Source organism: Talpa occidentalis, unplaced genomic scaffold (assembly GCF_014898055.3).
Source record: "Talpa occidentalis isolate TD23 unplaced genomic scaffold, MPIMG_talOcc4v2.1 talOcc4.16, whole genome shotgun sequence".
Lineage (NCBI taxonomy): Eukaryota > Metazoa > Chordata > Mammalia > Eulipotyphla > Talpidae > Talpa > Talpa occidentalis.
The window spans coordinates 77,432,228-77,447,660 of NW_023601653.1; the positions used below are offsets into that span (position 1 = coordinate 77,432,228).

General features: G+C 37.9%; 1 protein-coding gene across 3 annotated transcripts in view; it reads left to right on the top strand.

Annotated features, from left to right (window-relative positions):
- Positions 1 to 15,433, top strand: part of DIP2B (disco interacting protein 2 homolog B) — a 179,093-nt gene that overhangs the window by 129,875 nt on the left and 33,785 nt on the right. For all 3 annotated transcript variants that reach the window (XM_054696612.1, XM_037514726.2, XM_037514727.2), the window contains 10 exons: positions 1,240 to 1,350; positions 2,594 to 2,717; positions 3,326 to 3,435; positions 6,061 to 6,163; positions 7,205 to 7,269; positions 9,205 to 9,298; positions 9,991 to 10,110; positions 11,670 to 11,784; positions 12,359 to 12,498; positions 13,298 to 13,434. In XM_054696612.1, the coding sequence (XP_054552587.1) occupies positions 1,240 to 1,350; positions 2,594 to 2,717; positions 3,326 to 3,435; positions 6,061 to 6,163; positions 7,205 to 7,269; positions 9,205 to 9,298; positions 9,991 to 10,110; positions 11,670 to 11,784; positions 12,359 to 12,498; positions 13,298 to 13,434 (1,119 nt within the window). The remainder of the gene's footprint in view (positions 1 to 1,239; positions 1,351 to 2,593; positions 2,718 to 3,325; positions 3,436 to 6,060; positions 6,164 to 7,204; positions 7,270 to 9,204; positions 9,299 to 9,990; positions 10,111 to 11,669; positions 11,785 to 12,358; positions 12,499 to 13,297; positions 13,435 to 15,433) is intronic.

The window sequence follows — 15,433 nt, forward strand, 5'->3', positions numbered from 1 at the left end:
GGGGACAGGAGAGGTCTGCCACGCCATGTGGGACCCTCGCTGGCTGTCTGGGAATGAACCGGTGCTGCAGAGGCTGCGGACAGCTTCACAGTGCGACGCTCAACCACCTGCAGGGGAGGCCCTAATTACTAATTTTTTATTTGGAATTTGTAGAATGAAGCACTGTAACTATGTAATAGTTCTTCCAGTAATTATGGACTCATAATGATTGGATCTTCTAAAATAGTCTTTTTAAAAAAATTTTTGCATTGTGACAAAGGGTACCTAAAGGGTGACTTCTGTTTATAAATATGACTCCTGAGTGTTTCCTAATTCTCACTGAACGCTAAGAAGGTGATTTTATATCTTCCTAGCAACATGGACACATGTGGGAGGAAGATGAGTTGTTTGGATTAGTGTCTTATGGAATTTGTATGTTTTAAAACTCTAGGAGGTTCAACATTGAACTTGGGAGTGGGCTAAGAGAATTTGAAGCTAAAGAAGGGAAAATCTGCTGGCATAATTAAATTTCAAATGTTAATATGTGAATATCAAAGCCAAATAACAAACTCTATAATGATAGTAATTTCTGTGTTTTGCATTCCTTGAGTAAATTAGGAAGTCAGTGATCACAGGTTTGGCTATATTATATAGAGGTTTTCACTGTTTTTTGTTTTTTTTTAAAAATAAATTAACTTTATACCTATAATGGTTTCTGCCAGTATTGCTTATAGCTGTTACCAAATGCCTTCATTCCAGAATACTTGCTTTGTTGGTGAAGTGAGAAAGGATTAATGCAACAAGTTTGTCAAATAGTAAGAAACCTTAGGCTCACCCTGAGGTGGTAATCAAGTCACTCAATGCTTGAAGGTCCTCCCTGAGAGATAGACTAGCATATTTAATATGCTAGTCTATCTATAGAGATCCATTACATTTATTTTATCTCTAGCCCTCTTCTGAAACATTGTTTTGGGTTTCACAAGTAATTAGCTTACTGCTTCAGGTGAATTGTTTATGGCTAACTCACCAGTACTATTAAGTGAAAAATTCTTATGACCATGATGATGAATTGCATTATGGTTCCCAAAATGTGTCTTAGATTTGTGCATCCCTTTTGATAACTTAAGTTCCCTTAGGCTATTAAATAGTTTGATTTATTGTATTCATGATAAATGTTATATATAAGTGTTTATCCTAGGGAGTGACTTTGAAAGCATTAATCTGTTCTTAGTTCTGTTAGTGAATGTCATTATGTTTTAGGTTGCCCTGGTTTACCCCAATAATGATCCGGTCATGTTTATGGTGGCTTTTTATGGATGTCTCCTGGCAGAAGTGATTCCAGTGCCTATAGAAGTACCCCTTACCAGAAAGGTAACATCGCTTAATTTAAGAGGAATGTAGCCTGAGTGACATGTTGGGCATCAATCAGGTTCTTGCATTGACTGGCTCCGTCAGGACACTGGGAACAGTATGACGATTTTCTTAAGTGCTCCACTTTCTAAAAACATGAAAGTTGTAAAAATATTATTTATTAAGAGTTTCATGCAAATAACATTTTCAACCAAGAATTCTTGTACTATTATATATACTATTATATATGATTTTACTTAAAAATCATCGGGGCATACTTGACTTTGCAACAGTTACCATGTGCAGTAGGTGAGACTGTTTTGTAAAGGGATTTCCTTTAACTCTTATAAATTGAACTAGGATTGCCATTAAGTCAAACAATGATGCTCTGATGGCTTGTTACTCCTCCAGGGTGTAAGATTTTAGTCTGACCACACTTGAGCCCTACTGAAATGAAGCATCTGTAGCAAAGTACACTTGTAACTTCAACAGAATGATTTTTCCACGAGCTGTTTGACTCTTAATTTTCTCATGTGGTTTATTATTCACAGTTGATGATAAAGACAAATATGGTACAGACTGGATTTACATGAAAATTTTTTTGAAAGGAATTATATTGGTAATATTACTGAAACTCTGGTTGATGATATAGTGTTTTTAGATTGATCAGAAATCATAGGGTTGTTCTTTGTTTTTAAGTTGACTGTGTGGTTTCATAAGATAGTTTTAAAATGATATTTTAATGGTGATATTTTAGACTTTATCTTTGGTTGTTTTTGCTGCTGATGTTGTTAAGTAATCTACCACTTTTGAAATGGAGTAATAAAACAAGCATAACGATCCATTCACTTTCATTGGACATTTTGTGTCTATAATATTTATTTTATTCTAACTTAAATTGCTCTGTTTTGGGATTTGGGGTGGAGGTAGGGCAAGGCAGCTTAGCCATGTTCACATTCATTCATTTGCCTGAAATTAATCAGTGTTTTGTTAACCTTTGAGTAAAATAGTCTTATTTGTCTGAAAGAATTCATCATTAGTAATGTCAGGTTAGTAAAATATTTGATTTTTACTCAGAAAATCATTGTATTGTAGAAATTATTTGGAGGAAACATATTTTCAGTGGATTTTGCTGATTGCCAGATATCAGTGGGGTTCCACGAATGTTATTAGGCAAGTGCCAAAGCATTGCTAAGTGTTAGATTGTGGACATGGGTGTGCTCATGTTCACTCACCTACTGTGCTCATTATCTTCTCTCCGCAGGATGCTGGAGGGCAGCAGATTGGCTTCTTGCTAGGAAGCTGTGGTATTGCTTTAGCTCTTACCAGTGAAGTTTGCCTAAAGGGACTGCCAAAAACGCAGAATGGAGAAATAGTACAGTTTAAAGGTTAGTCATAGTTATACCTGAATTATCTGTTAAAACTTAAAGCTGAGTACTTTAGCATTTTAATTTAATAACTAAGTAATTTGCGTATATTTTCTTATTTGATTCTCACAAACTTATGAAGTAGGTACCATTATTATCCCCATTTTACAGGTGAGGAAACTGAGACACAGAGAGGTTAAGTAACTTGCCCAAAGTCACAGCTAATAGATGGCAGAGCAGCGATTTGAACCCAAATCTGTCTGATTCCACAGCCCACACCCTTAACCTTTATGCTGATGATTGGAAAAAGCTACCACTCTGTTCACTAAAGCTAAATGCTACATGTAGAGACAGAGGATAGACCACTAACCTCAGTGGACTTCCACTGCCAAATGGACCTCCCAATTGTTGAGGTAATGTCAAGACCTGGGTTAGCATGTGGAACCATTGTGCTTTTAAAAGAAGGTATAATTGTCTGGTGATTTATCACTGAAAGCTAATAAAAGTAAAGTATTTTACCAATTAATGTGACCTTGATTTAGTCTTTTGATATTTATAATGACCAGTTCAATGTAAACTCCTTCCCCTATGCCTTAGGCAATTCAATTTTTATTTTGGGTTTGATTTAGGTTGGCCCCGGCTCAAGTGGGTTGTTACAGATTCCAAGTACCTTTCAAAACCACCTAAAGACTGGCAACCCCACATCTCACCTGCTGGTACAGAACCTGCATACATTGAGGTGAGTCCTGGGACTAGATACACATTCTGGCTTTTCTTTAGGCATTAGTTGCTAGCTTACAAAACTTAAAACTTAACTTTTTGGAGTTTTAATATTAGAAGGTTGTCCTGCTTTGTTAGATTTCCATCTTTTGGCTTGTAAAATGCCTTGACATGGACTTTCTATTTTAATTATTTTTAACAAATACGCGGTCAAGAGAAAGACAGCAAAGAATTTGCTTCTTGCCACATAAGATAGTTACAAAAGATTTAGGGAAGTACAAGGTTTAATAAATGATTTACTGGCAGTGATATTTTTCCTGCTCTTTTGGGGAAAAGAGGAAGCCAGATTGTGGAACAATGACGAGGTAAACTAGTTGTGCCTCAAAAGAACAGATTCAATAGATGAAAGAAAAAGAGCAAGAATAAACAAATGGCTAGAGGGTTTGGCATTGAAGGTCAGTATAAGAACTTGATCCAGTGAGGGATTAATTCATTTTGCATACCAGACACTAGGCCAACTGCCTTCAATGCATTTTCTCAATCAGTCCTCACAAGTACCTTGTGAGGCAGGGATTATTAATAAACCTGTTTAGTAGATGAAGAGAGTAAGATGTCAAGGAACTTGAGTAACTGACCAAAGTTCCTAGACTAAAAATGATTGAGCTAGGACTCAAACGCACATGTTTGAGTTTTTCACTCCAGAAGCTATGCTCTCTACCATTCTGCATCCTGCTTGAGACACATTAGTAAATGTTCACCAAGTGTTTGCTAAATTAATGAATAAACAAGCCAAATAACTTCAAAAAAATGGGGGAAAAATTCACCCAGCCATGAGTCTTGTGGTAACAACAAGGTTAGACGGTTTTTTTAATAACTTTGGCTTTAAAAGGGGAGAGGGTGGGCAGTAAGTAGCTTTGAAAGGTGATGTGATAGTGTATGCAAGGATTATTTTTTAAAAATGGGAGAGATCTGAGTATGTTTAAATGACAGACAAATAAGCAGACAATTAAAACGCCAAATTTGATGGAAAACTCTGAATCCATCTCATCTCTCAGTGATGACATGGTTCAGTACTCCATCTTCCCTAAAATTGCTCCCTGGCCTCCTGGACTGCTCTGTCAAGTCTGCTGCCTCACTGACTGTGCTTTTCCATCTTTATTGGTGAAGGGCCCTTCAATAGGTGGCTTCCCCTTTATTCTCTGGCCTCCCTTAGAGCTACTACCTCTACACACCCTGATGTTCTGAATGAATTAACTGGCAGTTCTCACTTGGGATGACCCTCCTATTACCCATAGGACATTACTAGTGAAGCTCAAGTGTCCTGTGAAAAATAGGGAACTACTAAAGGCTTGTTGGTAGATGTGTGATAAGAATAAACAGCTTATTAAAAAAATTACCTAGTTCCATTGGGTTTAGAAGGAAAATGGAGAGACCAGTTTTTACATTTACTGGGTGAAACCCAGCTCACGGTGGTGGGGATAGAGACAACTGGATGGAGCCTGGAAGACAGTGAGAAAGTCAAATAGGTAAGACTTAGTGACTTACTCTGGAGAGGGAGGAGGCAAGAGAGACCCAAGTATCTGACTTGGGCAACTGGAAAGATGGCAGCCTCCTTCACTAAGATAGAAAACAACAAGAAAAGTTTTTATGGGCAAAGGATTGGTGAAGTGCTGGGTATATTGGGTTTCCCTGGATCTCTGAAGAGAGGTCTGGTCTAAACGCAGAGAGTTGGGAGTTATCAGGACATGGTATCCTGATGGAAAAAAGTGAAGAGGAGGAAGGAGAACAGAATTTTAAAGGAATGCCAGCTTTTAAGGAATGGGCAGAGAAAGTAAGAGAGAGAGGAAAGAGAAAGTACCAAGAAAGGAAGTAGTCAAATGTTGCAGAAAGATCTGATAAGATAAAATATGCACAGCAGGGGAGGGGTAGGAGAAGGGTCAAAAGAGGGGAGGGAAGAACACTCAGGACTGTGGTGATGGATCACAGGTACTGTCATGGTAGGAGTCCCTGAATGGATCACAGGGACTACACCGGTGGGGAGAGATCAAATACTGTACAAAAATGAACAAAGATGTAAGAAAATAAATAAACTTAATTAAAAAAACATGAAGTATGTAATATATCCTTTTGATTTAAACAACCAAAAAATTGCTGATCTTGGTAAAAAGCAACTTGAATGAAGCATTGAGGTAAAAGCAGACTTACAGTTGATTGATCGATAGGCCATTTCTAGGTTTCCTCCTCCCAGTCTGGGAGCTTCTGACAGACCCGGGCCACAGCTTCCATGCCCTTAAGTGTGCCATGGCGCGCTTGCTGCGTATTCGTGCAGCGCTGCTTTTAATGCAGTTCAAGCTCTTACTTGTTGTAGCCTCGTTTAGTCACTTTACACTGATGACCAATTACACTTTTAAGGCTTTTTCACACATATTTTTTTGAACTTTGTCATTTCCCCAGTCCTGTCTTTGTGTGATGAGAGTTTGGAACCCAAATTTCAAGCCCGGAATAGTCATATAAAACATGTGAAGTTCAGCCCCCATTAATATGACTTCTTTGGTTTCATTTTTGGATTCTGGTTTTGCTATTTGAAATAACCCATTTTACTGTGTTTCTTATATCTTTGTTTTGTGTGTGTGTTTTTTCCTAGTATAAAACAAGCAAAGAAGGGAGTGTCATGGGAGTTACAGTGTCCCGACTTGCCATGTTGTCTCACTGCCAAGCTCTGTCCCAGGCCTGCAATTATTCCGAAGGTCAGACTCCATCCCATGACTGCCTCCCTGTGAGCACAGGCGTTTGTGACTGTGAGCAGGGTGCTCATTGATGGATTCCAGTTAATGAACAAATCAAGAGTGAAATTTTATAACACATTCTTGGCGTGCTTTTTGCTTTCTTCTCTTTCAAAAATATGCTGTAATTTAAAGGAACTAAAATTCCTGGCAAACCAAGTAGAAATCTAGAAACCATGATTTCTAGAGTACAGAAATAGAAAACTAATTTAAACCATGTGTTTATTAGCTGCAGAATGTCAAATATCTCTACCTTCTCCTATATATAGAACTACCATCAGCTATACATTTGGAGTTAGGGAAGAAATTCGACTACCAAAAAAAGAAATTAAAACACAAAAATGTATTCTGTATTGTTGAACTTTAGATGTATTGAGATAGAGATAGAGATACACTTTGACTATTTACCTTACAATGTTCTTAACAATGTTATTTTAGTGTTTTATTTTCCTTTCATAAAGTGAAACTAGTTAAGTGCATTATAGAAAAGCATTGTTGTGTGGTTAAAAAATGTATATAATGCAAGCGATCAAAATGCCAAGAAATTGGCATTGATTAAATACATCAGTGGTTGTACCTTAAGGTATTAAAGTTCATGTTCTTGAATATTAAACATGGGGAAATTGTTTCAACATATCATTAAGTGGAAACAAATTAGTTATACAAGTATATGGCCCATTTTGTTAGAGACGAAGCTATATAAGTGTGCTTAGAAAGATATGTGTGTGTGTAGCTTACATATGTATATGTATTTCAACATTTTAATATCTCAGAAGACAGTGACTAAGTCAAAGGAGTTTTGAACTCACTGTCTCTTTTCTGACCATATCATCATTAGCCTATGACCTATGATTATTAGTCCTGTCAATTTGAGGAGACCTCCAAGTTATCAAAAGCTCCCAAGAGTGATTTCTTTAAAAGTACAAAATTAGTTATGTGTCTTTGCTACTTAACACTAAAGAGGATTTCCTTTTTATTTTTTTTCCTTTTTTTTTTCTGTTTTAGGAGAAACAGTGGTAAATGTTTTAGACTTTAAGAAAGATGCTGGGCTGTGGCATGGCATGTTTGCGGTAAGTTGGAATGACGGCCTTTAGTGAAAATTATGCTTGTGATTCAAATCAGTAATGCATGCTGTGTGACCAGAACATTTCTCAGTGTCTGAAGTTTAAGCCCACAAAAGACCAGTAATATTTTCCAGAGGAATTTGATCTTATAGTACAAATAGTAATTTTTTAAAAATGAGAATATAATTCTGTTTTTCCTTAATTGTGGAAGAATTTAGGATTAAAATTTTTTAAAACATCTGCTGTGATGTCTCAAAGTATAAAAGATTCTGCAAGTGACTATTATGATTTCTAAAAATTGTTTGATATTTACCTTTTTTCTGATGAAAGGCTTACATAAATATGAGTCGAACTTCACGACTGTGATTAATAACATTTAACCTTCTCATTCGCAAAATGTATTGAATAAATTGCTGCTGCAGCTAAACACTAGAGTAACAAGGTAGATCAGGTTGCTTTCCATAGAGAGGAATAAGTAACAAGCATTCTGTGAGATTTAGAGAAAGGTGAGTGCCTGCCAGCTCTGGAATCAAGACAGTTTTTATGGAAGAAGTGACATTTGAGTTGGTCTTTGAATAATGGGTAAGATTTAGCCATAAAGAAATTTGGGGAGTAAACAGAGAGAGAAGGGACATTTCACATAGGAAAAGCTACCATACATAACATGCTGGTTAGGAGGGGAAGGTAGAGGTCCAGGATCCTATAGTTGAAAAGTAAGTACCTTGTTCAACTTCTTTACACATTGCAGTAGTCTGGAAAAGGATAGAAAATGAGGCATGGGGAAAGATGAGGAGGCTCCATTTTCACTTGTGACATTTTCACTTGTGACACCTCAAATTAAGATTCTTATTCCTCAAATGTACATACTTGCCTTCTCTTTTCTAAAGCCCTTTTTTAAAACTCATAGGTTAACACTCCTTGTGAGGAGTTAGAGGCAGTCTTCTCCCTATGATCTGAAAAGCAAGCTAGGAACATAATGTGAAGAAATAGTTATAAACATCATTCTTTCCCTGACATATAAAAGTTTGTCATTGTAGCTAGAAACCTGGGGGAAGGAGAGAAAAGATCTTAATTTATTTGGTTGGGTCACTTTGGTAATGAGCAAAATGACCAGCCTAAATGCAAGACTAGTTACTCTGCCAGGCTTGGTCTCTGGGTACCAGAGTTACCTAGGTATATGTTGTTTGGATGGCAGGAGAGAGACCAATGTGTAGGGCCCCTCAGCTCACTCAGCTTTATCACCCAAATGCCTAATAGGAATGGCCAGGACCTTCTCTAAGCAACAGGAAAATTTTTATTTCTTGCTTTTTAATACCCAACCCTTTGAGGTGGCAAGCATGAGCATGATGAAAGCGCTTAGTAGTTTGGTGGGCAGTGTGACACTGTTACATTTTTTAAAAAGTTATATCCTATGACCTAACAGTACCACTTTTCTGTATCAACCCTAGAAAAACACTTATATATGTGTATAGGGAAATAAGTACAAATAATGTTCCTTGAGACATTGTAATTGGGAAAACAAAAGTGTGAGAAATAGGTTCACACATATAAATTGTGGTATAAATTATGATATTCCATATTATCCTATGGAATACTGTTCAACAATTCAAGAATTATGTAGATTTCTTATATTGATGTGCATAGAATTAGTGCTAAAATAATTAGAAAAAAGCAGCTGTATAGTGTGATAACCTTTATGGACAATACACTGTTTTTATGAGGACAGATTCAGTGATTATCTCTGAGAAGAGAAAGCAACCAGATTTGAGGGAAGATAGCAGAAAGGTCTTCAGCCTTGGAGTTACTATTTCAGGTTATTTTCAAAGCGCATGATTTTGAATATTATGCATGATTAAAACCATTAACAAAATATTAGTTGAACTTTAAAATGCTCAGTGTGAATTAGATATTGAATACTTTTTATCTTTCTTTGCTTTTCAGAATGTAATGAATAAGATGCACACAGTTAGCGTACCCTACTCTGTTATGAAGACTTGTCCTCTCTCCTGGGTCCAGAGAGTACACGCCCACAAAGGTAGCTGTACACAGCATCTAAATTTTAGTTATGTGACTGTTTTTGAGCTAGGATTTTAGAGATTTTTCACTTTGTCCTTCTAGAGACGTAATTCTTCGTTTTGGTGACTCATAAAATCATATCATCACACCACCATCCTTCCTTAAGAATTGCAATGAACTGGCCCAAATCAGAGCCATGATTTGCTTATATTGCTTTGGTGTTCGGTGCTTCCTTGGCTGAGATGTATGGCCTGTCCACAGGTCACAGTGCGCAGAACATTTGTATATCAGTGAGACTCTGCTACCTCAGCACAGGTCCTTTAAAACCTTTTTTATTTTTTGGGCCTCCCTAGTGGTGCAGGGGTTAAAGTCTCAGCGCTATCAAGCTATCACCAGCCACTGCTGGCGTTCAGTCCCTGGCCAGGGAGCCTCTCCTGTCTTACCTGCTGCTCCCCTCAGTGTATTTCAGTAGATCCGCCTGTTCTGCTCCTCACTCTCTCTCTGGTAAATCCTCACACCCCCTGCACCTCTGGCCTACAGCTTAGTTCTATGCATAAATAAAATAAAAATAAATCTTTTAAAAAATAGCTTTTTATTTTCTCTAAGTGAAAATCAGGATCCCTAAAATAATTGAAAATCTTATTATAGTATATTAATCTGCCACATTTAACATGCATGTGTGTGTTAACTTTATCCCTTTTGAATTTATAGCTAAGGTAGCTTTAGTAAAGTGTCGGGACTTGCACTGGGCTATGATGGCACATCGGGACCAAAGAGATGTGAGCTTGAGTTCCCTTCGGATGTTAATTGTGACTGATGGAGCTAATCCCTGTGAGTATTCTAGAGTGTGTGTCTAGGATTATTTCTTTTGATAGGCTGAGGTTTTTGCCCTCTCTCTGTAAGCATTTAGAAAATATGTCTGTATTGCAATGTAAATCATACATCTTAAAACTCACCCATTTAAAGTGTGCCCGTCAATGGTTTCAGAATATTCAGTTAAAAGTATATGATGTAGGGCCTCCCGGGTGGCTCAGAGGTTGAGCACTGGGCTGCAAAGCTGCCCGCAGCCTCTGCAGCGCAGGTTCAATCCCCGGCTGCTCCCCGGCCACCGGCAAGGGTCCCACATGGCACGCAGACCTCTCCTGCCGCGCCCGCTGCTCCCCTCAGCAGTGTACTTCGGTCCTTCTGCCTGTTCTGCTCCCTGCTCTGGCTCTGGTGAATTCTCTCAACCTCCCACGCTTCTGACTGTACCCACTGCTTGTATAAATAAATAAATAAATCTTTTAAAAAAAAAAAAAAAAAAGTATATGATGTAAATTGTTACAGTATTTTATGATTTAAGTTTAGAACATCATCACCCTCAAAAGAAACCTGCTAATAGCCACTGAAAATCACTCCCCATTTCTTTCCAGCTACCCCCTAACTAATCTACTTTTATGTCTCTATAGAATAACCTATTTATCTGTTCTAGACATTTCATAATGCTGTATTTTGTAGTCTTTATGACAGGCTTTGTTCACTAGCATAATATTTTCAAGTCTTATCCATGTGTGTTTTAGCATGTGATCATACTTCGTTCTTTTCCATTGCCATGTAGTATTCCATTGCATAGGTAGACCACATTTCATTTATCCGTTCTTCATCTGATATAATGAATGAGATGCATATAGTTGAGTACCAGTGGCTTTTAAAACCACTCTTTCTTGCTCATTTACATTCTTTTTCTAACATGTAACTAAAAGAAGTGATTAAAAAGGTGACTTAAGTAATGAAGTGTCTGAACATTACATAAATTCCCCCTAGCAGCAAATTAAAGGAATTTGTGAAACCTTTTAGTGATCTTAGTATGTTTCTTGCTTTTCCCCACGAGCACAAACATTCTGATCCTCTACCCAATAGCATCAGGTAAGCATTGGATAGTGGCTCCTTGCCATAAATAGATATTTATCAATATTCACATTGCTAATCCTGATTTAAAACACAGACATGGAATTGACCTTAACTAGAAATAAATCAGAGAATATTACAGAGAAGGGGTAGAACTACTGCACTGGCTGAAGTAGTTCCAGGAAGAGTTTCTTAGTTCTAAACTTGCTGCCTCATGCCCACAGCACATCTCTACTATTGATGGGGCAGTTTGATAGGCATGAAACTTATTCCAGATTATAACGTTTAATCAAGTCTGTGACTTTTCATGTACTGGATGAGCATTCATTTGTCCTTTAAATGTATCAACAATCTCGCAGGCACAGTAAAATATTTGGATGGAATTAATGTACCATAGAGTTCTAATGAGAAGCAAATATGTCAGGTTTCTGCTCTTTGCCAGTTTCTTGCAGTAGTGAAAATCACAATTTCAGCTTTCAAGTTGATCTGTTCCAACTCCTTAGGGTCTGTGTCCTCCTGCGATGCCTTCTTGAGTCTGTTCCAAAGCCACGGGCTGAAACCCGAGGCCATCTGTCCATGTGCTACTTCTGCTGAAGCCATGACTGTCGCGATCCGCAGGTATTGTCCCAAATGTCAGTGCGCTCGATGTATGTCACAGCGCTGATCAAGTGTATAATATTTACCAGGCAGTGATGAACTGTGCTAATTTCTTCATAAGCCTAAAAGTGAAACTGACTTTAAAAAGCAGTTTGAAGCATCTCATTTATTTTTCCCACTCTTGTCCTAAGTGGTAAACTGATAATTTAATTATTTCCATCCCATATTTGTGAATTAGTTATTTTTGTGGTGTTTTGGTCTTCTGAAGCCTTAGTTGGCATCTTAGACTAGAAATAGACTATTCTTGATCGTAGCTTAAGTATGGAATGTGTATCTATAGTATGCCAAAGACCAATATATTCTGAACAGTTGATTAAAATTTACTTTTTTCTACCTGAATCAAAGTTGACCATACAGGTCATGTGAATTTTTACATGTGAATTTGATTAATCTGGCTTGTTCTTAGCAGAGAAAATGAAGATTGGGGCCGGGTTGGGGGGAGAAGAAGAGAGAGAGAATCAGAGAACTTACTTTTCTTACATATTCATACTTTTACTATCATTTAATTTACCAAATTTGATTATTTTGTTTTCAGGCCTGGAGTGCCAGGTGCTCCTTTGCCGGGGAGAGCCATTCTCTCAATGAATGGATTAAGCTATGGGGTGATACGGGTCAATACTGAAGATAAAAATTCAGCACTGACAGTCCAGGATGTGGGACATGTCATGCCTGGTGGTGAGTTCTCCGGGGCATCGTTTGGCTTTTCATAAAGTTCTGTCATTAGAGAGAGTACAGCCTGATAAAATATGAGTTTAAAAAGCCAGAAATCCAAAATTTAGTACTTAGTCACTTAATTTCTCAAAAGCTCTATTAGTTAAGTGATTCTAATTATACTTACCTTCTAGCACTAGAGTGTGATTTAATTATAAATGCTAATTACAGTTGTGTACATGGAAAGCTAAGTACTGGATGACAGTAAATTTGTCTGCTTTTCGCTGTAATTGCCAAACCCTTGCAACTGGCTGAAAGTTGGCACCCACTGCTCCATGTTTGAATTTTATCTGGCAAATTAATTTTACCTGTTTCTTTGAATTTTGCAGTCAATTCTAATATGTCACTGTCTTTAAAAGTTTTGTTCTGCATTGCATGTTTTATTTGTTGAACCTTAAAAAAATTATCAGGGCTAAAAGATGGAAATTTCAAATGTAGTTTCAGTTCTATTTCTGTGGCGTTTCATGTCTGTCTTTTTTTTTTTTTTTAACATAGCTGTTTGTGTTCTTCTTAGTAAATGTAAAAACCTTCTTGGGTTAACAAGGATGAAATGGTTATTTTGCCAAGGATTTCCAGAATCTATGTGTCTCTCTTTATTTTTTTTTTCCTTTTTTTTTTTTTTTTGTGGGACCCTCGCCGGCGGCCAGGGAACAAACCAGCGCTGCAGAGGCTGCAGACAGCCTCGCAGCCCAGCACTCAACCGCTGCACCACCAGGGGAGGCCCCAGAATCTATGTCTCTTAACTATAATTTCTGTACACTAGGGATGATGTGCATTGTGAGACCTGATGGCCCACCCCAGCTCTGCAAAACAGATGAAATTGGAGAGATCTGTGTCAGCTCCAGAACAGGAGGCATGATGTATTTTGGGCTTGCTGGTGTGACAAAAAATACATTTGAGGTATATGATACTAAAGTTTTGCAAGGAAAATGTTTTATGAGGGTTTTGGGAGGGCAGATGACCTGGCTCATGGAAAATAGCTTAAAGTGACAGCTAAGAGCATGTCCTTTACTAATTGATCTTAATCTTTCTGGACCTCAGTTTCCTTACCAAGTGCGAGTGATCATAGTATCTACCTCATAGGATTGTTCTGGGAAGTAAATGATGGTGATTGTCAGGTGCTTAAAACAGCACTTAATTGGGTCACAGGAAGTGCTGTTGTTTATCTGTTAAATAAAGCATAAGATGCCTCACAAAAATTCACTCCAGTGACTGTTGGTCTGAGTTTCATAAGCCCCCAAATTTAATTTTGAAAGTACAATGAGAGTGGACCCATGCCTTAAAGAGTAGTCAAGTTAATGTAGCTTGTAAAAACAGATAAAATTCAGAATGTCTGGTTACTAATAAAAATGAAGAACTGTCCTGTCACAGGGCAGATTGTTCCCATTATTCAAACTCTCAGACATATTTTCTGGGCACCTTTTATATATCTGGCACTGTTCTAGATGTTTGGGCTCCATCAGGAAAAGAAACTAGCAAGGCTCTTGGAATAGCTCATATTTTAGTGAAACTAGCACGGTGTTTCCCTGCAGGATGTTCTGCATACAGAGCCAAATAGTAATGAAAGTTTGCCTGGTGAGTCTGGAAATCAGAGCAGCATAATTAGTTGTCTATATTTTGTAGCTGGGGTTAATCTGCCTCAGGCTGACTGCAAGGAACAGAACACTTCAGTTTCTGGCCCACATCCCCTTCACACTGGACAAGGCTTACAAGAGTACAGTCAGTTTTCAATTCTTCAAGCTATGTTTTTCTCCAATCTAGACTACTGGCTCTCAGCATGGCAGGACACGTTGTCTGTATGAATAGCGTGGTAGCTGAAAAAGGTTAAGAACTCCTGAGCTGACTGTCGTCTGTGTATACCTAGCTTAACATGATATAATATAAATTATTAAATGTCTGCTTTTGTTATTCATCATCATTACCTTCTTGTCCTACCTTCAAAAATTGTGATCATTGGGGGCTTCCCTGGTGACACGGGGGTTAAGTTTCTACGCTCTCAAGCTATCACCAGCCACTGTGGCACAAGTTCGATGCCTGGCCAGGATGCTGACCCACATATTGGGCAGCAGACCTCTCCTATCTCACCTGCTGCTCCCCTCAGCATGTATTTCAGTCATTCCGTCTGTTCTGCTCCCCATTCTGTCTCTGGTGAATCCTCTCACTCCCTGCACCTCTGGCCTGTACCCCAGTTCTTGGATGCATAAATAAATTAAAAACAATAATTTTACAAAAAAAATTGTCATCATTTCAACTTGAGAGATGTAGACATTCATAAGCTCTTCAGGTATGTTTACTGCCTGTCTTTTGGTTCACTTTCACAGGTAGCTCTCTGCTGAGTGTTTTTTACTAATTTAAATTTCACCCTATTTCTCTGATTTTTAAGTCCTTAGGACTACATGTTTCTAATACCTGAAATTTTTTTCATTGTGTATTCCTTACTATAAACAAAATCCACAAGCAGTGTTTGAATATCTGATAATTTTTTTTTTTACCTGGGAAGGCAGCTGCCTAACCAGAAGTTTCAGATTTGATACCTGCTAGGTCCACAGCAAGAAAGAAATTTTGGTTATATTATAAAGGCATTGGGAGTTCCATTTTATGACCATAGAAACAGGTTTGGAGAAGTCCAGGAACTTGCCCAAGGTCCACATTATTAGTAACTGGTAGGGCCAGAAATTGAGCTTATGGCCGACTCCAAGGACTATGTTCTCTTGCCACTGAACACACCCTCCCAATGGTATATTACAGAACTATGTACAAAGGAAGCCACTCTGACTGTTACCAGCTTGCAGGGGTATCCATGATACATATATTACATGAAAAGTATGTATTTGTAAAAAAGCAAGTTGTGCAACAGTGTTTATAATATGATACCTTAAAAAAATTCTCATATGTTAGT